Genomic DNA, 23,316 nt, shown 5'->3' with positions numbered 1-23,316 from the left:
GTGTAAATTTGCTTTTGAGAGCATGTGCGTGAAGGATTGGTATGTATTGTTTTGTGGGTTGAGACGAACTGGAAGCTTTTGGGGTTTTATTGAAAGCAATAATGTGGAAGTCTGGCTCCTTGGGTTATTGTGGCCAAGAACACACATACTGCAGGTGACAAAAGACATAATGTAAGTATAATCTCGCTCACTGATTTACCCTGCAAACACACACACACACACACACACAAATGTGTCTTACCACACCCCACAAGCTTGCCAACCCATATGGCTTGGGGATAATAAACTGAACAGCCAGCAACACATCTCCTGCACTCCAGAGCCAGGCAAGCCAAAGGAATGCACATCCCTCCAGTTCACCCCCCTTGCTCTTTATCTGCTGCTTTTTTTCTTCTTCCTCTGCCTGTTTGTCAGTCTCTGTCTTTTCCTGCTCAACTATGAGGCCCTGAGTAAAGGACCCTCTGTTAAAGTGGAGAGGTATGTGTCTGAGTATATATTGGCATCCCCGGTGTGTGTTTGTGTGTGCGAGATGTGCCAAAGAAACCAGTCTGACGGGTCCATGAGGAGCTTGCCCTCGGGATGGAGGGAAGAGAAGGGAAAAGTGGGATGGAAAAAGGGAGGGAGTGAAAGGATGAAATAAAAAGAAAAATAAACAGCCGTCTGAAGGAGAGAGGGGGTGAAAGCGTTATATGAGGAGGGAGGAGAGTTGCCTTTATGAAAGCGTTCTGCAGCATCTCCTGCTTAATATCGTTTTCTAAAATTTCACATGTGAATACAGAATAAACACCTCTCCCTTGTCTCCTCCTTTGCTGTCCCCCACCCCCCATACCTGTCTCCTCCCACAATCTTCTCCACCTAAAGGCCTCCCACCATCTCCCTGGTGTAGCGGGACAGCAAAGGCCTGCGGCAGAAGTGCTAAACTCGGGCCTGGATTTGGAGCACTGCTGCTTTCGGTTGAACAGGATCCAGGCCCCCTGAGGGCTGAAGGGTGGGAGCAGGGGGGGTAGAGGGTGGGGAGTTGAGGGGATTCGGTTGGAGGGAAGGAAGGGAAGGGCAGAGAGGGAGGAGAGCCGAGGCAGCTAGCAGCACAGTTCTGGATCACCTTCAAAGAGCTCCAGTCCCAGTGGAGAGACTGGATTCCTCTGCGGAGAGAGGGAGAGAAAAAAAAAAGAGGAGGGGGGATAGAGGGAGAGAAAGAGGCAAAGACATGGGGAGACAAGAGGAAAGTGTGAAAAGAAATGAGGACTGGGTTGTAGCTTCTTTCCCACTCTTTCACTGGTTTCCTCCCTCTGTCTTTCTCTCTGCGGCATGCATGCACTTGCCCTTCATACAGAGGGCTACACTCTGATGATCTATCTGTGCGCTGGAGCAGGGAGACATGGGAAATCTGGCTCGCACAAAGGCAGAGCTGTGCCCGCCCGGAGCTTCCTTTAGGGTCCGTCACATGTAGTTATATTTGTGCGCAACAAGGATGAGCAGGAGTTTACCTTTGATAAGCCTCTCCACCCCTTAAAATGTTCTCCTGACACAAGCGTGGATACAGAGTAAATGTGCCCCAGAATCCAAGGACACTGCAGAGCATCACCCTCTTCATGTTCAGGTCGAGGAGACTTTCCAACCCCTGAATCTAGAAAAACTTCCAGAGGAAACTAATCCGTATGCTGCACAGTTACCAAAGCCTCAGATTTGTTCCACTGGAACTGTATGTCGTTTTGTGAATTCTTTTGGACAGATAGCACACTTTCTACTTTGCACTGGAGTGTGTGTTTGTGTATGCACACCAGTGACAGACCTTCATCCTGAGTCTGGGTCAGCAGTTTGTTTAGCATCAATTAGAGGCTCTGTGTTCCTCAACGCAAGCGTGAAGGGAGAATTAACGTGCAGTGGCACATTCCCATCAGCGCATTATTACACGGAGCACATCAGCTGGAACAGTGCAAGCATGGGTTTTTTTGCAAGTGCATATTTGTGTGTGTGTGTTTATGGACATGTGTAAATGATTCAAATTAGAAAGTTCTTCACTTTTCCTCTTTTTTTTGTTGCTCTCTGTTTTCCTCTTCTTGCTTTGCTTTCCCCTTCTCTTTCAAGGACTTTGGTCTGACCACAGCCATTTCCCCTTTGCCTCCGCTTTGCCTAGCAACACACAGCGCATACTTTCCACAGAACATGCATTTAATTGAAGAGAAGATATATAGGCACTGGAGAAAGTCTCTTATAAAGACAACTGGGTCTAAAAAGGCTTTTTTTCCTCACACACTGAGTCTGAAAGACACATGTTCAGAGGCTTTCATGTCGACTTTTATATTAAATAGCTGTACTGTGACTGACATGGAGTAAAACTGACCAATTTTTTTTGTGGAAAAAACATTACAAACAGACAAAAATGGTTATACTCAGTGTTGTATTTTTGTAATAAATTGTGCCAAGCTGGTTTCCCTCACTTAACTGTCCAGCTGTTACACAACAAATAATTATGAACTGGATTTCTATTTCCATATGTTCATTCTAACTTAGATAATGCAAATTAAAATAGGTGAATGAAAACTATGTAAAATGATGTAGTTAATGTAGTTTCGTCTGTTTTAAAAGACTTAATATGCACACTGTGCCTGACTTGACAAATCCCTTCAACTGTTTCCTGTTTTGAGTCAACACAAAACAAACACTCACCAGAGTTATTCCCCGAGATGAAAGTGATTTGTGACAAATAGCTCCTTTGGATGTCCACTGCAGCTGTCATTGATTCTCATTTGATTCCAGTTAGGACAATTACCAGGTAGGGACAGCTCTGTACCTTTTTCAATTAGGACAACTATTTTTTCTGCTGAATTGTAACCACAAGTAACATATCACATCTACCATGTATAAATTAGGCTGTGCAATTTGAATATTTAATACTGTATATCCCACTTTATTCTCTTATCCTCCTGAAGCCCTCAAAAGAGAGGTGATGATTTGAGGTGATGACTGTTAAATCAGCCTTCAATAATAGTTTCAGACTATGTCTTTACTTTATGTGAAGAACCACTAATGGACACTTCATTTGAGTAATGTAGCCTTTAGACAACAGCTTTGGGCAAATGACATTTGTGCTGAATTTCAAGAAGAATGGAGTGCAGTGCTGCCAAAATGCACAGGACAATATTTCACCTACAGGAAATGAGAAGGACAGAGAAAACAGATCTCGTGAACTCCTACTGACTTTAACAAAACAGTGGTATTTGACACCCTGGTTGTGAGAAAGAGTCGCTGACAACATGACTGCCCAAAAACACATTTACAAAGGTTTTCATATGTACATCCCCTTGACAAGTGTATGACTGTCGAAAGTTCTGCCCTTGCCAGTTTCTTTCTTTTTTTTTTTACTTGTGCAGAATTTGACAAATTAATTGCAGGCAAGCAAGTTGAAACCTGCTACAAGCTCTCGATCGCTCTGTGTTTGACAAGAATAAAAGGGAATAGTGTGAACTGTGTTTTGTGTATTACTATGACCTAATATTGAAATAGACTGTAGATTTTCATTTGTTTTTATCATTCACCTAATCTCACTTGAAATGATCCTACATTTTGACAGATTTTCACCTGATGGTCTTGGACTGTCAGCCAAGAAAGCCATCCATGTCTGTCATTACGAAGTGTGTCAGAATACAAAGCATATCATTTCCCACAAATCATTTTGGGGTTATTGACACACCCAGAAACGTTAACAGAGGTGTTGTTTTTTTGGGTTTTTTTTAAAGTGCACCCAATAAAGATATGCATCATTTGTGAGGATTGTACATTATTATGTTGGAAGTGATTAGAACATGTCTTACCCTCTTAGAGATTATTGAATTGAATCCATGCCAGGAAATATACCACACAGGTACTATTCATCTTGCTTTGTTCTTTAGGCCTTTTGCATAAATGTGGAATATGGTTTTATTGCTTTTGGGTCTTTTTTATGTTGTTTGATGGGGGAATGGGATGTCTTTGGGTCTCTGCCAGGGAAAAGATTTCCCAGGTTTGCCAAGGTATGCCCTCCTTTGTGTGTCATGTGGAGCCTGGCTGTACCTTTACTTGTAAATAGTGAAATAAGTGTGGTTTACACGTAGTTGGGGTGTAAGGTGGACTCAGCATCGCCCTGACATGCCTGCGCCAAAGCTCAACAGGGGTGTAATTACCTGAGACTGGGTCAGCACTTTATCTGGGGTAAAAATACCTGCCTGCTTATAGAAGGGGAGTAGAGAGGGCAGCTCCATGCATACAGGGAAACCTGTCTTCACACATTCAGGAAAACACTCCATAATGCTCTAGCTGTTTCTAAAAGACTCCGTTAGAAAAATCTTGTAAACAAATTTGCCAAAACATTGTGATTTGTAAGCAGTAAAGTACGATGCAAATGTTAGAATCCCTCCAATTTCAGACTTACTTGTAATACTTTAAAAGGATCTTGATTAATAGTTCTTTAGGCTTCTAAAGATCTTTCAAAGTTTTTTCTTTGGACTTTGGTTGCTCGTTCACTCATTTTCTAGTCCTTGTTTCTGTTTCTGGCCATGACAGCATATTGTGGAGTGTGTTCAACAAAAAAGAGTCAAGTTTAAAAAACTGTTCAAAACAGTATCTGAAAGTTAAGTCTTTAGAAAATAGAGTAAAAAAAAAAAACAGCAAAGACCTGAGAGACACATCTTTCTTCAGTTGTTCATCTACAGAATCCCATGTTTTTAGCTGATACCTGTTTGGGAATCAACTTTCTGATGCCAAAATACTATTTCATATGTGTAAAAATCTAACAAAATGGGAACAAATCATGTCTGTGTGACAGGCTGCTTGTAACAAAGTGCTTTAAGTCCAGTCTAAATTTAGTTTTTTGTTAAGTTGTCTGTTATTTATCAGCATATTACAGGGTCATCCCTTGAATTTAGGAGATTTTATGCTGAATGAGTCATAGGTCAGAGTTTAGTTGCTTAACAGATGACAACAATAACAGACAAAAAAAGAAATCTAAAAAAATGATCAGGTATTAGAGAGAACATGAGTAAAATATCAGCCAAAGTCCAAAGATTATCCTTGGAAGTCCTTCAAAGAGATCAAGACCACTTTAAATTATTACTAGAAAGTCTGGCTGCCACGGAAGCCAAGTCTAAAAAATGCTGGATAACTCCAAGCTTTAGCACAGTACAGTAAAATCAGGGATCTGTTCGTGTTACAGTAGCAGTCCCCCTTCAGCAGGCCCCACAGAAACTGCTTGGTAATGGCTCAAAGAGCACAACATAAAGTCTGAGGTCTTCAACTTAGCTCTAAATTCCAAGTTACCAATACGATGGTGACTCATGACATGTGTGTAAAGCAAACCAAATGCACGAAGACCCCACTATGAAAGCCACAGTGCTGAAATGATCTATTATAATGACCCAGAGCTAGACACCCGGGAACACTCCCAGATGTTCTTCGTCAATGATCTGACTGCTTCACTATATATTAGATGGCTGGTCATAATGTTATGGCTGATTATTGTAGTTGAGCTCAACAATCTGTCCTTGGGACTCCCAGACAAAACATTTCCATCTTTGTGTTCATGGCTGACCCATAAAAACACGTCCAATATTCCACTCTCTACCTCTGAACCGCAACCAACTCTCAGCTCAGTACCTTTCCACGCTCGCTGTGCAATCCTCCCCCCCTTTCCCCTCTCTCACCACATCTGTCTGTCTATGCTTCGAGTCAAGGACATAGAGAGCCAAGCAGACATACAGGAGGACAGCTCTGCACCAATCAGAAGACAGAGATGGCTTATGTCAATTAAATGGTATGTGCTTATGTCGCTAATCACAGACACATGTTCTGCTTTCCCCTCCCTCCCACTCTGGGGCTGTTGCCACTTTTCTACACCACCTAAAACAGGCATAATCATCCTCATTACCTAATGAGACTCTACTGTGCACAAAAACTTTCATTCTCCTCTTTGCACATGTGTATAAAGAACAGCCAAAAGCTCCCACAAAATACTATATGATGCAGTGCACAAACATCTGAGCCTCTGCCACACTGTCAACAGAGTAGCTCCTAATGCCACAACACTGTAAAGCCTCTAATGCCACAGTAATGCTATTGTAATGTGTATTATCAACAGGACAGTGAGCACCGAATTAGGCTGGCAGCTGGGGAGGGGAGAAACCCCTCATTAGCTCCCTTCAGTGTATCTACTTCTCCTAATCACCCACAATAACATAATCTCTTTAAAAGTGCTGCAGCTTAGGTCCAATCTACCTAAAACCTGACACGTGAGTTGGGTCAATCCCCTGTAAAACCAAACTGTGGGGTCCCGAGAACTCACACCCATCTGTGGCAGAGAATACGAGCGGGTATTATACTGGTTTGTCAAAAATTACACAGAAAGAATGTTTTTTCCCTGCACAGCAAACTTAATTTCAGTCCAACAGAGCCCAGCCTAGTCAGATTCCAGCAGAGTTTGTAACCTTTACAGAGCCTCTGTTTCTATCTAACCCCAGTAGTGGAGCACCATTCTGCCATTTTTATCTCTTGATGTCGTTCCATATTGTCTCTTCCCTGCAAACTGTTTACAGATGTTGGCAACAGGGAGCATTGTGGCAGCTCCAAACGAGGAAATCTAAATAGAGAGCAGGCCATAAAATAAATTTAAATTAAAAAAAGAAAGAAAGCTTGCATTAAGAAAAAAAGATTGGAAAGCAAGAAAGCAAATGTGAGAATGGGACAGAAGGGTGGGAAAGAGAGATGAAAGTAGTGAATGAAGAATTTAATTATTAGACACAGAGAATATATTTGCTGCGTATGTACTGTATGTTAAGAAGCATGTGTGTTGTGTGTTCTGCAAAAGATAGAAGACTGAAACTAATGTTCCAGAGTTAAGCTGCTCTGTACAGAAATGTGAACATCATACCATTTGCTATATCAGATTTGTTTCATTTAGCTAAAATCATTGCTGCACAAAGGGGTCAAACATTTTGGGGTCTTTATTTTTTTTATTGGATTCTTTTATCTATCTATAGGGCTTGTGTTAAAATTTCATGTTGTATAAAAATGCTGAATCTAAATCGTTTGCAATCTTTAAAACATGAAATTTCATCTAACTCCTGCAGCTTTTTAGGAGCTGATAATGAATCCGCTTAAAATTCGACACAGTCCAAAACCACAATGTCATATTCGCCTTTCCAGTTACAGCTCCCTTGGCAAGTTTTTCAGTTAAGTCGTGGGCTATGACATAAAGGAATAACATTTAGCAGCTGGAATTTACCATAAACTGGTGGGAAACCGGCTCAAATGTGGCAAAAGTATAGGCTCATCTGTGGTGGTAGTTCCATGTTGCCTCCCTCCACCTGTTTTACAGGAAGTAGCCTTGTCCCAACAGATCAGAGAGGAAATATGTTGAAGTGCCACATCCTGCTCTGAGCTCTGAGCCACAGCTCAGCACAGCTAATGCTCATTATGTCCAGAAACCTCCTTGGGAGAGGAAGAGCACAGAGCGGGGGAGTTCGAAGTGTGTTGGCAGTCGTGATGCCACTCCCTGCACACTGATTGTAAAGAGGAGTGACCTGTCTCTCCCAGCTCTTCTCTGTCCACCCCCAACCCCCCAACCCCCTGTCTCTCCCTCTCCCCACACTTTATTTATTAATGGATCCATTCAATTATTTACCTCACATCTTAGGGCGACAACAGGCTGGAGCATGGTGCACAGGGTTGAGATGATAGGGTACACATGCACACTCTGATCCAAGACAGACAGCTTTTTAGGACAGTTAATTAACTGGTAGGTTATGCATCTTTACTCAGCTGTTACAGAGAAAATAAAAGATTGCATTAGATCTTATTTTTTCAGTTAATGACTAATACTAAATGTTCAGTCTGTCGTTAGAAAGGATGACTAATTCAGATTTATCTCATGTTTAAAACACATGTTAAACCCTCTAACTTTTTATATTTAGGGGTATTAATCAAACTTACTAGTGGTTTGTGTACAGCATCAGGTGCAGCCTGTGGTATTCCATGTCCGTAGCCCAGATTGTGTGTGTGTGTGTGGGGGGCTTATGACCCTTAGGTCCCCATTGGGGTCCAGGGGCAACACCCTGATAGGCCCAGCATTTTGAGGGTTTTAAAAGGTTAGAAAGTGTGATTCTGATATACATGGTCTGCTCATCAAGTTATCCCTCTTATCTCACTTCCTTTATTGTTGAGAACTCCCCAGAAGGTCATTTTCTGCGTACTGATGATTTAATTTTAATAACTGTACCAAATGTTTGTACAGATTATGGAAAAAAAAAAAAAGAAAAAAAGTTTGCTCCTTCAGACTGGAATCAGCTGCAGAAAGACTTAAAGTTTAAAGTCTCTTTAAATGTTTTTAAGACTATTCTTAAAGATTTTTTAAATGAGGCATCTGTTTGTAAATGTTTTAACTGATATGGTATTAACTTTTGCTTGTTTTCTTCTTTTATTCCTGATATTTATTAGGATGTGCTTTAACTGTGTTGTGGTAACTGTTTTTTATGTTTTGTAACGTTTGTGTGCTGATGCCCTTTGTAGCCAGATCTCTTTTAAAATATAGATTTTTAATCTCTACCTGGTTAAATAAAGGTTAATAAATAAATCAATTGATTATGTAAGTTCTGTATAGTTTAGTATCAATATGTTAATATATTCAAGCACAACACAGAAATTAATCTTACTGCCTAGAACATTTACTCATTACTGCTGCACATTTTTTGACATAAAATTCTTATTTCCTCTGTCCAAACAAATCCAATTTTGAGTACTTTAAATTTTAGAAACCTGATACTTTACACCTCTAAAATCAATCGCACATTAAGTTCTAGCATTACATTACTTAAAGATCAATTAACACACAAGTTTATCAAACAGATCTAGTTTCATAAAACTTTTATTTCCCACACAAAAGTAGCATATATTATTATACATGATAACAATTCTAGTCTTGCCCACCATGTTCAGTCTCAGTCTGGAGAAAGAAGAGAGCCCAGCTCCATCCTCCTTGAGCATTTCTCTGCAAAGGCATCAACCAGCTGTAGTTCACATGCCAGGCCACTAGTTGGCGCTTACATCCGCACAGACACCAGTCTCTCCTGCATGTAAACAGTTACATCCAAAATGGTGAATACACAGACTTTTGTTTGGACTTTCAGTGAGGATGGGTTTTTGCTACATGTTGAAAAAGGTGAGTAACTTAAACAGCCCTCTGCTATCCGCCATTATTACTGTTGTTGATCTACCTTAACATGCACAAAAACATATATTGCCTGCAGCCATCTGTGGTGTGCACGTTGCAGCTTCCTTTAAAATGTAAATGGGAGGGTTCGAAAATCTCCACTCTGAGACCTGATTTTAAAAAGTTTCAGTGTCAGATAATCCTGACCGCTGTTGTCGTGTAAACAAGCGGCCAAACTCCAACATGAATGTTACAGTTTCACTGAAAACCAGCTTTGTGTAAACTACTCTTAGGAAAACAATAGCAAATGCTGTAGATGGACCTGTTTAGGCAAAGTGAGCAATTTATATAAAGCGCCCTAGCATCCCCTGGCTACAGGGGTGTATTTCCAGCAGGAATATTGGAATATTTCTGCAGGAATAAATGTGTGATGTGAAACTGAAAGAAGTGTTACGTTTATAAATTAGCACTAGCATGAATTGTTTTGAAATGTTAGAGTCTGGAACTGTTTTAGGACAACAGCAGTCCACTTTGGTACTGATTCTGTTCAAACTAGCTGTTAGCTCTTCAATTCAGTCAGAATTAAACTGTAGTTCTTCACACCGAGGCTGTTGGAAAAGTTATCTACAACAGGTAAGATATTATTCACTCATATTGTTTTCAAAGAACCTCACTTTTCAAATGCTTCAGACCACAAAAATTGTGACCTCAACTAATGCTGGCTGAGCAAACATTGCAAAAATAAAGTAAAATAAAAAAAACAAAACAAAGAGCTTTCTCAACGTTTGTTGTTTTTTATTATCGATTTACAATTTTTCTTTTTCCTTTTTACATCAGCTGTGGAAAGATAATCTTTTGACAATTATTTTTCATGTAAATTTGATTTCTCTTCTCGGGACCCCCTCACTTGCAATTCCGTAACGCGCAGTTGGATCCCAACCCCAGCTTTGGGAACTACTTAAAGGAATAGTTTAGATATAATTAATACTTACTGATATTTTGAAATCTGCACTTGGCATCCTTCTGCTTAAGTAAACTTCTCAGTGATCACTGAAATCCAGGCCTGCTTGAAGTGCAGCAAATTCTCCTTAGGTTTCCTGATGACGTGCTTTGGTTTTTGCAGCTGTAAAACTTTCTGCAGCATCCTGTTTGCAGTGGGAGTTGATCGTTCAGATGTATCACTGACCGCTCGGTGTCTTCTCTTATCTTCTCCCTCTGGCCTTATCCCCGCAGCGGCCAGACAAAGATCAATTCCACCAGGAATAGGGTTTCACATCCCGGAAGCAGAGACGTACACATGGGTCACTTTCATCGACTCACTGCGGCCGTGGCCGCTTTGGAATCCATCATACGGACTGTTGACTTATTGTGGCCATGAAGGTACAAAATCTGCGGTGGATGAAGCCAGCTGAAATATGTGTGTGTTGTTTGTCAACACACATGAGCCTCTTGGCCTATTGTGACTTATGTTGATGTAATTACAACTTGGCATGGAAATACGTTGTAAAAAAAAAAAAAACTATCGTTGCAGAAAGATCTTCAGGTAGTAGTCAAGCATTTTGTTTGTGGCAACATGCACTGATCTCATAAAAAGAGAAAAAAACACAACTATCTACCTGCACCGTGAGGTAAACTGTGATTTGTGTTATTAAAGAATGTAGTTTTGCATATGTGTTGCAACAGACTGAAGATGAAAACCAGATGTCGTCATGATCCGAACTCTTCAGACTTGGCCCCTCAGCGAAAGACTGAAGAAGTGAGGATAAAGAGAAAGATGGAGAGCTGGATGGGAGAAGAACGTGGAGAGGAAGATGAATTATAATTGTTATTGACTCACATGCAGTGCACTGATGACCGTGAGCCCTTTCAGCTGCTGCACGCACACACTCCAGATGAAACACAGTGAATATTTGAAGGAACACAAACATTTTCAACACTAGTCGATATGATCACAGATAATATTAGAAACCAGAAAAGACTAAAAGATTAAAAGATTTCATTTCTTTATGAACCTACTCTCTCAAGAGACACCCCACCACACACACACATACACACAGGGAGAGCGTTAATCATTTAGGAAAAAGTCTTCTCAGACTGTCTGAAATTTCACTGAAAGTCTTGTGTTAATTCCCCAGCAAGTGAGCAACAGGGTAATGACTTCCAGGGAAAGTACATGAACGGTTGGTGTGCGATTGAGCTGGGTTGTTGGTGTGTTTTTGTGCAGGAGCACATCGAAATAGAATTTTTAGGAAAATGTAATTAAATCATCACGATCACCCAGCTCAAGCCAGCTTGGTGGTGATTAAAACCACAGCACGTGAATCTGGCGCTGGAGAAGATTCAAGAAAATTAGCAGGAAAAGAAAAATTAGCTCAAGTTCCTTCAGATTATGCAAGATGCAAATGAGTGTGTTGGAGTGTTGGGTCTGATTTTTCAAAAGGCAGGAGGCAGGAGCGTGCACACACTTCAGAGACTTTGAAACACCTGCAGCGGGGCTGAGGCTGAGGCTGATGCTGGAGGAGTTTACAGAAGCTGCGGCGGCCGAGTGGCGCTCAGAAATGTTCTGGGTCCGGGCGGTGAACAGAAAAAGGCCAGGTTTGGGGCGGCTGCTGCTGAGGCTGCTGCTGAAGATAAAAGAAGCAGCTGAAGGTGGAAGCTGCCAGAGCAGGCTGACTGCAGATAGGATCTCTATGGGGGGGTGTGAACGTGTGATTGGAGACTAAAATCATTACAGTACGCCTGGTCACCGTGTCCTTGGCTCTTCCGCTGCTCTGAGCCTGTCTTAGACTCCCACAGTCTGTCTTTTTTTTACCCACTTTACCCCTCAAAGACACGCGCCTCTCGATTAAAAAACATAAACCTTCCCGTCCTGACAAAATATCTGTCTGTCCATGAGCGAATCTTACAAAACGTTGTTCTCAGGAGGACATTTTTATCACAATCACCTACAAAATACTGGATCAATTCCCTCTGCTGTTGTTACATAAGTCAATTTGCTGCAACATTATTCGGACAAACGTCTGTTAAACAGTCAGTTTTCTTAAAACGAACAAGAAACAAAACTTCTGTGTTGATATTATTGTGTTTTTTTTCTCCTCTTGCGTCCTCTTCTGCTGCTTCTTTAAAAAATAACAAAAACAAAATGAACTGGATCACCCTTAACACTTGTTTTTTTGTTATGTTGGTAGTTACGATCATGGTCGGGCCTCTTCCCCCCTGGCCTCCCCCCCAGCTGCACTCCTGCTCCCCTCAGGCTGCAGTGGCTGTCCACAGAGGAGGGAAGGGAGGGAGGGAGGGAGGGAGAATGCAAACTCGACTCGCCTCCCTTTGGCCTCATTGGTTGACTCCTCTCGCCGTGGCAGTTTTGTCCTTGAGAATGTGCAGACACGGGACAGATAATGTTCTGACACCAGAAACTCTAGAGCGCGGCCAGCTCAACACTTACTCCCTTCTTCTTCTGCTGCTGCTTCTTCTTCTGCTTCTGCTGTAACCCTATCGCTGCATGCGCACTGAAGAGCGGCAGCGCGTGTTGATATTTGTCAGAGTATAGGTTACAAATGTGATTTTTTTAGTATTATTATTATTGTTATTATAGCAAATAATTAAGAGTTGCCTTGTGCGCAGAGCAGGTGATGAAACAAGTCAGTCCAGGAGGCGCGCATCAGGATGATTCTGAGAACCTGCGGGGTTTTGGGAGGTTTTACGCACCATACAGGTGACAATAATAATAATATCAAGAATAAATTGCGTAACAACAAGATGGATTTTAGTCTCTAAGTGTGCTCAAGGCCACGAAACTGAAAATTATTTCACCGCCCAATGTAAGCCTGAGGTTTGCTTCTCCCCTCCGCCGCGTTGCAAGGTCAAAGATCTACTTTTACCGCGCGCTCCTGCGACGGCGGGGGTTTCTGCACGAGTCAGCACGGCAGCAGAGCAGCAGGTACAGGAATCTCCCTGCAGCGGGCCACAACATGAACCGAGAGACCCGGTGATCTAATCTCTGCAGAGCAGCAGGCGAGGTTTGCACGGCAAGCTCGAGTCTGGAGACAAGCTCCCAACTCGCAAAGAGAAAGATATGAGCACATGTTACCGCTTCGTCACCAGCAGAAGAATGCTTTTTTTATCATTGTGAGGTGTAGGAGGAGTGATTATTGGAAACGTTGTCCTATAAGTGAGTTTCTGTATTTCGTGTAAGCAAAGGAAGTAAAATAAAAGAAGTCTGAGCTCACTATTGCCATTTCAATGACTTTAATAAGCAAAATAGGAAACAATTTGTTTTTTCCAAAAACAACAACCAAAAGACAAAAAACAGAAACCAGCCTGAATGAAACAGTTCAAATTTAAGTGTTGTACTATTATTCATATAAACAGGATTGAAAATTGATCTCCACCATCGCTATATGTGGAACTGGTGAAAACAAAAAAAATAAAAAACAAAAAATCAAAATAACAACAACCCGCTGCTGCAGTTTCAGTTCGATTTCAAGCCAGTTGAATCAACAAATCAAAACAAAACAAAGATTGTTATAAATGCATGACTTTCAAAGACAGTTTCAATGCAAGCACCATGCTTATTCGATATGATCTGACACTTTAATTTAAATCATTCAAATAATAAAAAATAGGGAGAAAAAAACTTTAACTAACCATCTGGCCAGCAGAACCAGAATAATCAAATAATAATAATATTAATATTATTAAAACAGACACACACACACAAAAAAGGAACATAAACATGGTTTTCATTTTGAACATTTGCACAACCTGAATCCCTCTTTTTTTACTGACCGGCAGAAAAAAAGGCAGGAAAACAGAGCATTACAACTTTGTATCAAAACATGACTTATCTATTTATTTGCTGTATTAAAAAAAACTTTTAAAGATGTTTTGTTTTTGAGTAGGGGGTATTCGAAAAAAAGAGAATCCTTATTTTTCAGGTCCAGATAAAGTGTGCAACAGGTGGCTGCCAGCCGCAATGGGAGCTGTGTTTTAATAAAAAAAAACGAAGCAACTCTCGTTTCCAAAGCAGTTAGGCTGACTTTCAATTGGCAGAAACCGTATTTATTCAAAAACAAAGTGACAATTTAGAGTTTTCGTCTTGTTGAGCACAATCCAATCCCGTGGTGACCACGACTGCGCACAAATATTAGTCTTTTTTTATCTCCTCCTCAATAATATTCCAACATTATAATCATAGTATGTCTTCCTGAAAGGAGGTCTGAGCAAAATTCAAAATGAAAACTTGCAAAAAAAAATCACCATCCAAAAGTGCACTTCACGCACAGTGTGTCGCATTTAAATGCGACAACTTAGGTTATTTTTTTAAATGCACTCTTATCTCTTTCCTTTGTTTTTCTTCCAATCACGACCTCAAAAATGATAAAAAATACGGTAACAAACAGTAAATGAAATAGAATTTTAAAATAAACACGCACACAACGCAAGGAAAAGAAGTTCAAACCAGCCTCTTCTGTCTTGTTGTGCAGTTTTTTTTGTGTGTGTGTGGTTGCATTATATTTACAAGCCCCCCCCACCCTTCCAAAAAATAAAAAATAAAAAATAGAAGAAGAAAAAAAAAAAACTCAAATCAAAGCCACACCACCGGCAGTCCTGCTGTTCAGTCCCCGTTGCAGTTCTCTAACCCCCCCCCCCCAACCCCCCCACTCTAAAAGACAGAAAACTATGGAGAAGCGCAGATCAAAGACATGCTCTTAATATATACGAGAAAATGAAAGTACAAAATAGAAATTATTACCGTACATGTCCAGCATGCAGGATTAATATTTAATGCAGATTTTTTTTGTGTTTTCTTTGTTTTTTTTTTTTTTGTTCGTTTCTTTCTATATATATTCGAATATAACCAAGCAGGCATTAAATCAATGAGATGTTGCATAAAATGCCCCCGCCCCCCCTCCTCTCACCCTCCTCCTCCTCCTCCTCTCCCGTGAACAGGTTAGTAGACAGGAGTTGAATTTGCATAAAGTGGAGTCACTTTTGGTTCTGCGGGCCCACTTGTCGAATGTGAGGCCAGGCCTGCTTGTCTGTCATGATTTTTTTTAATCATTATTATTATTATTCATTTGTTCATTTAAGGTTTTTTCTTTGTCTTTTTCTTTCTTTCTTTGCAGAACAAAGTTCCAACCCCAAACATTACTTAACAGATTATTTAAAAGCTGTAGTTTTCAGAGGAGGTGTGTGTGTGGGGGGGAAGTTCCATCATCCGGTCCTCCTTTTTGTTTTTGAAGAAGAACAACACGAAGAAGAAGAGGGGGAGAGAAAAAAAAAGTCTCTTCACTACAAGCAGCTAATCTACAAAGATGCTGCTGGTCAGACTCTACTCTTTGTATCTCAGTTGTGGGTGGAGGGATGATTATATATGAGAATATTATCTGATGGATTAATCTTTTAATATGAATATAACTTTTTTGTACTATTATATAATCAAACAGTATGGGAGGAGGGGGTTATTACCATCTGTTCATCGGTGAAGTCAGTCGTTTGAGGAGATGGGGGAGGAGGGGGAGTTTGTTGTGAAGGCTGAGACAACTCACATGAAGAACTCCGGGGATGAGGGGTTGTCGCTGGTCGAGCCGGCCTCGCGGAAGCCGTTACTGGCCCCCGAGCCCGTCAGCTTCTCGCACTTGAGTTTGTAGGCGTCCCTCTCCCTCGCCAGCCGGCTGATCTCCGCCTTCAGCTGCTCCACCTGGTTCATCAGCTGCGTCTTCTCGTTCTCCAGCACGTGCTTCTGCTGCACGCGCTTGAACCTGCAGGACTGCGCGTAGCCCCGGTTCTTCAGGGTCCTCCTCTTCTGCTTGAGGCGGATGACCTCGTCCTTGGTGAAGCCCCGCAGGTGTCTGTTGAGCTCCCGCACCGACATGGACACCAGCTGCTCGTCGGAGAAGCGGTCCTCCACGCTGAGCCCGCCGCCCGCGCCGTGGTGCGCCGCCGTCTGGCTCAGGTGGCCGTGAGGGTGGTGGTGGTGGTGGTGGCGGTGGTGATGGAGCGGCTGGTGGGACTCCGGGGAGACCGGCGACGGGCTGTCGGGGTCCTGGCTGTGGTGGTGGTGATGTTGGCTGTGCGGGTGGCTGTGCGCGCCCGGGTGCCCGGACAGCTCCTCGGCGTGGTGCGGAATGCCCCCCGCGTACGGGTGATGATGCTGCTGGCTGTGGCCGTGGTGGCTGTGGTGGTGGTGGTGCGGGCCCCGGTAGCCCTCGAAGGCGCCCTGCTGCTGCAGCTGCTGCTGGACGTGTGGGGGCTGAGGGTGGCCGTGCGCCGTGGCTCCGATCAGGGCCTCCACCGCGTCCTCCGGGGTCAGATTCAGCGTCTGCGGGTCTATCTGCTGGTGGTACCCGCTGTTCGGCATCCAGTACAGCTCCTCGAGCTGGTGCTTCTGCTCCGTGGGGCTGAAGCTGGGCGAGGAGGGCACCGAGCTGCAGGGCGTGCTGATGGGGGTGGAGGACACGGAGCCCTGCGGCTGGAGACGGTTACACTGGCGCACCCCGCTGCGATCGAACCCGGCCAGGCCCTCCTTCTTCACGTCAAACTTCATCAGGTCAAAGTCGTTGACATATTCCAGAGCCAGGGGGCTGCTGGGCAGCTCCGGGCCCATGCTCAGCTCCGCACTCATGCTGGAGTCGCGACTCTTCTGCAGATAAGCAAAGGTACTGGCGAGCGTCGCAAAAACGGACTTATTAATCAAAGTCTCTTCTCTCCTTCCTTGTTTCATGCAATAGTTCTTTTGGCTCCTCCACCGCTCTGCGCTGACTTGCTGTAGCATGAAACACCGTGTGATAGGAGGGAGGGGGGGGGGGAGAAAGGGAAAAAAAAGTTGTGGAGGAAAACTTTCAGCTCAGCTCAGTGTTTGCGTCATGTAGCCTACTTCTGCTGGAATAATCTGGCAGGGACCAGGCAGGCAGGAGGTAGAAAGCAGTGCGCCTCAGTGCAATAAAAGTAAAACCTCAGTCCTTCCAGCAGAAGAAGTGTAGTCAAATAAATCAGCATAAATTAAAAAAACAAACACACGAAATACCACGTTTGCTCGCTGAGACGGACACCAGTCCACGTTGCAATTTCTTGGATATAAGTCCCCCTTTTTTTCTCCAGGAAAATAAAAAGGCACCAAAAAAAAAGAAAGAAAAGTAAACAAGGCGTCTGTTTTTTCTTCTTTTCTTTCCCCTCTGAGAAGGAGCTTTTCCAGCTCTGCACCGCAGAGATTTAAAAGGCTCGCCTCTCTCTCTTTCTCTCTCTCTCACTCTCTCCTCTCTCTGGTATCCAGCAGACTGAGCTCCGAGCCAGCCGAGGCTTTATAACCGAAGCGCGTGCGTGACGTCGCAGGAGGAAGGCAGGACCGGCGGCGCGCGGCGCTCCAATGGGAGCCGGGCTCCGCGCTCAAACAGGGCAAGAGAAGGAGGAGGAAGAGCAGAGAGGAGAGGAGGAGGAGAGGAGGAGGAAGAGGAGGAGAGGAGGAGGAGATGCTGTATTTGGAAAGTCTGGGTGACAGAAGAAAGCTGACACAGAACAAGGATTATGAGGAAGGACCTTCTCCTTTCTGTGATGAGGATGATGATGAGGAGGAGGAGAGAGCGCGCATGAGGACGTTGTGCACGAGAGGATCTTTGACAGAGCGTGCACGTTTCTGCAGNAAAAAAAAAGAAAAAGACAAAAACCTTTAACAGAATAGAGCGTGCAAGAAAAAATAAAGAAATTAGGTTTGGAAATCCTCCATTCAATCAGTTTTTAAAAATTGTAGCTTTATGCACAAAAAGCAAACTTTAAAATAGTGAAGCACAGGCACCATTCAGAGGTAAAACCTTTTGGAGGTTCAGAGAATACAGCTTCTTCAAACTTTTATATATATAATGCACAGCATAAAAATATATTAGTTTTGCTAGAAGAAATGAAGCAGAAGCTAAGAGAAAACCACAGACTCAGAATGAAATTGACTTGGTTATTAAACACTTTTAATACATTAAAACACTGTTCTGAAACAGGCTGAAACTCTGAGCTCATTTTGTCCTGACACTCAACATTCAATCTCTGAAAACAGAGAAAACAAAAAAGAATCGTACTCCTGAAAAGTCCAGCTTCATGACGAGAACAGAAAACTGTCTTTAGTTATAAGTTACTACAATTAAGACAGAAAACTGACACAACTGGGAACATCGTGGGTCATTACATTCTTTTAAATTCCTGCTTTTTAAACTGCTGTTGTGATATTTAAAGTGTTGTTAAGAAACCTTTTTACACAGCAGGTTTGAGGCAGGACTGATACATCTTTTTTCTGTTCTCTTATCTTTTGCAGTAGAGAAGAGTCAAAAATGTGGAGTCAAAACTGATGAATTGCTGATGTAAAATCATGGGAAGTTTAAGAAATCAGATGAGGACTAGCAGCTAAATAAAGTCTTAAGGCAAACATATTTGGATGAACAGTCAACAACCCTGTTTTCAGCCAAACCAACAACCCCACCCACACACACACACACACATACACACCACACCATAGAGAGAAAACAGGCTCAAGGCTGCCCCTGCGTGGGCATCACGCGCACACCGACCGAGCCGCGGAGCTGCTGCTGCTGCTGCTGCTGCTGATGTGGATTCCTCCCTATTCTGCGCTCAGATTTTCATCCCCGCGCTAATTGCTCCTTCTTGAAGATCCCATTCTGCAGTTATGACTGCCAATAATCCATCTCAGTCACTTGTGATCAAGAAAAAAAAAATGCTAGAGGGAAGTGTTTGTTCTCGACCTTTTTCTTTCTTTTCTTTTTTTTAACTGTTGAACAGGTAGTTTGGTCAAAAGCTGAGTTGCGCAGTGCTCTTTTGATCTTTCCTCTCATCTTCTTTTAATGAATGAATGAAAGAAAGACAGAAAGAAAAAGAGAGAAAGCACTTTCATCCACCTAAAGGAAACTGTCCGTAAAAATGAGCCAATTTGAAGGATCGATCAGATGATAATTTCGTTCCCAGCCCATATTCACAGCTGAGCACGTGTAGCAGCGGCCGGAGCGTATTGATCAGGCAGGATGGAGGAGGACGAGGCTGCCAAACACGAGATCCGATAATGAAGGGCTCATTTGATTGCCTTAAATTCTTCATCAGGTTGACGCGCGCGGCTGCGGATGAGCTGGGATCCATAGTGGCTCTGATATGATTCGTGATTCATGTGTTTGTATTTGGAGCTCATGCCTGTAATGAAAGAAGTATCTGGGCATAACTAATAAACACTGGGAAAATATGATATAGGTTACATAATTGAAAAAAATAAAGTGTCAATAGTTTGTCCAGATATTCGTTTGAAAAAAGGAGGCAATCATAAAAATAAAATGTCAGATATTATGATTATTATTATTGTAGTTATTACTATTATAGTCTTACATTTTAAGTGGAATAGATTTATTTGATTCAAGAATAATTAAAGCGGTTTTGAATTGGGATTTATGTGTTTATTCCTTAGGTAATTTTTTAAAGTCTTCTTTCATTTAAAAAGGCCTCCTTTCTATTTGAACTTTTTAGCTGCTGTCCCTTTTTCTTGTTACTATTAGAGATTGCATGTTAAAAAAAATAAAAATAAAAAATAATAACAACTTGTCCCGTTTTATCATTTCCAGCACAGAGAGCCTCCTAATCGTCGGGGTAAGGCTCTGCACCTGCAGGCGCGCCTCTCAGTCCTGCGCTCGGAGCGCCGAGCTGCCTTCCAACCCTTCTCCCAGCGAGGCCGACCCGGCGGCAGCCCCCTTTTTAATGCTCTCCAGTATAACCCGAGACTACCGCCTGATGGATCCAGGCAGGCCTGCCGGCGGCTCCAGCATCCACCCCCACCACCGCCTCCTCCACCTCCTGCTCGGTAATCACGAGCTGCAATGGAGAGACGAGATGTAAAAAAAAAAGCGTCCATGTCAGCAGCATATCGGTGGTTAATGATCTATTAAGTGATCCGCGTGCTTATGTACAGCGAAAAAAAGTGTTGATGCTTGCTTATTTGGCCCCTAATGAGAGTCCCATCCTACGGATTTTAGGAATGAATAACAGAAATAAAATCACCTTAAAATGGTTACATTTAACAGTTGACGCACGGAGGCTGAGAGAGGCTGCAGAGCTCCGGCTCTCCTCTCACAGCTGCGGCGGGGCCCGCTGCTGTCACACATGGAGGCCCCTGCTCTGTGGATAGCGCATGGGTTCCCCCTCACATTTACGGACTCTGAGTCTCAGGACCTTTGCGCGCCAGGCTAGAATGCGGATCTTAAACTAACAAGGAGTACTTTTTTTTTCTTCCCCCCTCACCACCCAGCTTTCACAGCCAGTCTCTCTCGTTTTTGAGGCAACCAAAGCTGGTTTTATTTGCGCTTCCTTTCAGATGATTGATGAACGTCTTTCTGGAAACGTTACCGAGCCAAGCGGGCGGTGCAGCCGTTCTGAAGGCCCCTTGCAGGGTGGGAGGATGAGGGTGAGGGACGGAACCGGACAGTTTTGGAGGCGCTGATGCGCTTTGACGCAGGAGGGAGAGGAGAGATGCGCGGAGCCGACGCGCCCCTCCAAAAGTTTATTTTATCACAGACTGCGGCGTATTTGAAGAGGACAAGAGTTTCTGCAACTTTATGGCTTTTTTTTCCTGTCCGGAGAACCATAAACTGCTGTTTGCTTTGCTCATATAGTTTAAATGAAGTCAGTCAAAGAACTTGTTCTCCCATAATACAAATCGTCGCGCTATTAATGCATCGATTCATGTTTAATATTTTATGAAAAACGTAAAGCTTCTCCAGTAATGCATTTTACACGGTAGGAACAGGTGTTTCCACTGATTAACTAAATAATTTTTTTGCCATCAAATATTCAAACTGTCGGTAAGGGAGCTTGCATTTGTCTCCGAAAGTCACAGTTTGATTATCCACGCGTCAATAATCTCCATCCTCATTTTGTTTTCCAAAGCGAGAGTTACTCAGAGATTGCTGATCGATTATCTCTTTGAAAACACGTTTTATTAAGACGTTTGGAATCAGGCCAATCTCTGATGAAGGCCAAACATCATCGCCGCGGATTGACTGTCTGGATTTTTCTTTTCTTTTTTTTTCTTCTGGAAAACAAGGTGAGATAAAAGCGCAAAGGACGCTATTCTTATTAAAGAGAATTGATTTAACAATGTGCATCAGACATTTGCCTTTAAATTCCACCCTTAATGTTGTGTTTTTTGTCTCATTCACAGGATTAGTCTTTCCCGGCAGTTTCACCCCTCAGTCTATAAAAAGATAAATGTATTTACAGAGGAAATTGGGTGTTATTTCTTGTGACAGAGCGCCCCTGGCGGCGAATCTACTCACTGCTGAAATTCTGATATTTCTCATCAGTGACGAGCAGTTTCTAACCCTTACAGACAGCTTCCGCTTCTGAACTGCACCAGTCTTGTTTTCTTCAAATGACAAAGAGACCCCGAGGATATAAAAACCTGATAGGGAGGCCAAAGTATAATTGCAGGCCTTTTCTGAGATTAGATGTCCCTGATTGACATGTAGTAAATATAACAACAAATAAATGTCACCGTCCACTGTACTGGCTTGATGCCAGAAGAAGTAGAAGAAGAAGAAGGAAAAAAAAAAAAGACAGTAAATCTGCCTTTTGCTGTGGTAATTTCATTAATGTAAATTGCAATGCTATATGTACGACAGGTTTGGCCTCCTTCCAGCTGGCTCTCTGCTGAGGCTTGGGCATGATATTAGGTTTTATCATAAACTGGTGGCCGTGTAGCCACAGAATGTAGGCGACACCACGAGGGCCAGATATCAGAGCGCAGGCATGACATAATTAAAGACTGTACTATTGGGTCGTAACCACAGTTTGCATCTGTGTTTTCTGCGCCAACAACTGGCTACTGTAATTCTGAAGAAACTGATCACGTACTGAAAACATAATTAGAGGTGTTTTTTACAGACTAACTAACTGATGCCTTATGTATCATGTTGCTCCTAAAGTTGATTTGACTGTCTGGTATTTTCCCCCTCTCTCCGACAGCTCTGAGTGGCATCTATTTCCTGCACAGATCTCTAAACCAAATCTTCATTTAACATTCTGGCAAAATATGTGTAATTCACATGACAGTCTGTACAGCAACAGTAGCTTATTAAGGTAAAAGTAGAGAGAGGGTTTGTAAAGTACTCATATGAAACCAAATATAAAAAGGTTCTCCTGAATGATACCGAACGGTGCAGTTTGCACTACCTTTCCAGATAAATTGATATGTAATTTTGAAATGTGGGTCTACGCTCAATGTAAACAAAACACTCAGCTGAATCTGCCAGAAGCTTATCTCCGTGCTCAACAAATCTGAGCATGAATATGTATCAATATATCAATATCTCGGACTTCTTGATCTCAAACTTGAACCATTGATATGAGAAACAAATTGTGCAGACTTTGTTTCTTACTTTAAGAAATTTTTGATCGGTCTTCATGACTTTGCAATGCGTACCTTTAATAGGCTTCAAGTGGCTCGGTGTAATATCTGAGGAGATTTCTTTATCCTCTTGTCAAATGTGTAAAGCATTGATGTTTATGATTTGCTGTTCTGGTTGTCCACGTGATCATCCACTCAGTTAAATGGCAGTGTTTGTGTGTGTGAACTGATTTCTCTTCTTGTCTACAGTCGTCTCTGCTCCATCAGTCTCATAACATCCAGACCTGTTGTTGTAACATTCATTTCAAGATTCAGCTCCAGCTCTTTACTCCTCCTTTCCCCTCTCTGCTTCTCTGTCCACTCTTCTTTCTCGATGACCTCCTCGCCTCTAAGCTCCCTCACCCTTCTCCTCTGGTCTTGGCCCTGGCCCTACCCACCCTGGGTCATTTATCATGGGCCAGGAGGGGAGCCCCCGGGCCTGCAGGCCTCTGTCAGCCCCTGCAATCGCCTCTTTGTGGCTCCCAGCAAACAAGTGTCGGATCAGCAAAAGTCTATTAAAGCCTGGTGGGCCTTTCTCAGCCAATTGGGTTCGGGTCACTGAGCTGCTCTCCTCGCTGCTCCGAGAGCTCTTTGTGTCGCCGCCGTTCGCTGACACAGATCCCCACAAGATTAATGATTTTTAGCAGCCATTTGGGTTTCATTCACAGGGTCCTTCTCTCCATCTCTCCCTCTTTGCTCCACTTCTTCTCTTGTT

General features: G+C 42.8%; 1 protein-coding gene across 1 annotated transcript; it reads right to left on the bottom strand.

Moving 5' to 3' along the window:
• Positions 1-13,409: 13,409 nt before the first annotated feature.
• Positions 13,410-17,463, bottom strand: mafba (v-maf avian musculoaponeurotic fibrosarcoma oncogene homolog Ba). Its single transcript, XM_017414984.3, has one exon. It carries the CDS (start codon positions 16,953-16,955, stop codon positions 15,726-15,728), a length of 1,230 nt encoding a protein of 409 aa, XP_017270473.1. The 5' UTR covers positions 16,956-17,463; the 3' UTR covers positions 13,410-15,725.
• Between the last annotated feature and the right edge of the window lie 5,853 nt (positions 17,464-23,316).

The sequence above is a fragment of the Kryptolebias marmoratus genome, linkage group LG8 (genome assembly GCF_001649575.2).
Source record: "Kryptolebias marmoratus isolate JLee-2015 linkage group LG8, ASM164957v2, whole genome shotgun sequence".
Classification (NCBI taxonomy): Eukaryota; Metazoa; Chordata; class Actinopteri; order Cyprinodontiformes; family Rivulidae; genus Kryptolebias; species Kryptolebias marmoratus.
Note: the sequence above shows the minus strand (reverse complement) of the source record. Positions and strands in the feature narration are given on the sequence as shown.

Excerpts from the sequence above, each read along its gene's own strand:
- mafba (XM_017414984.3), bottom strand. The coding sequence starts at position 16,955 with ATGCTACAGCAAGTCAGCGCAGAGCGGTGGAGGAGCCAAAAGAACTAT.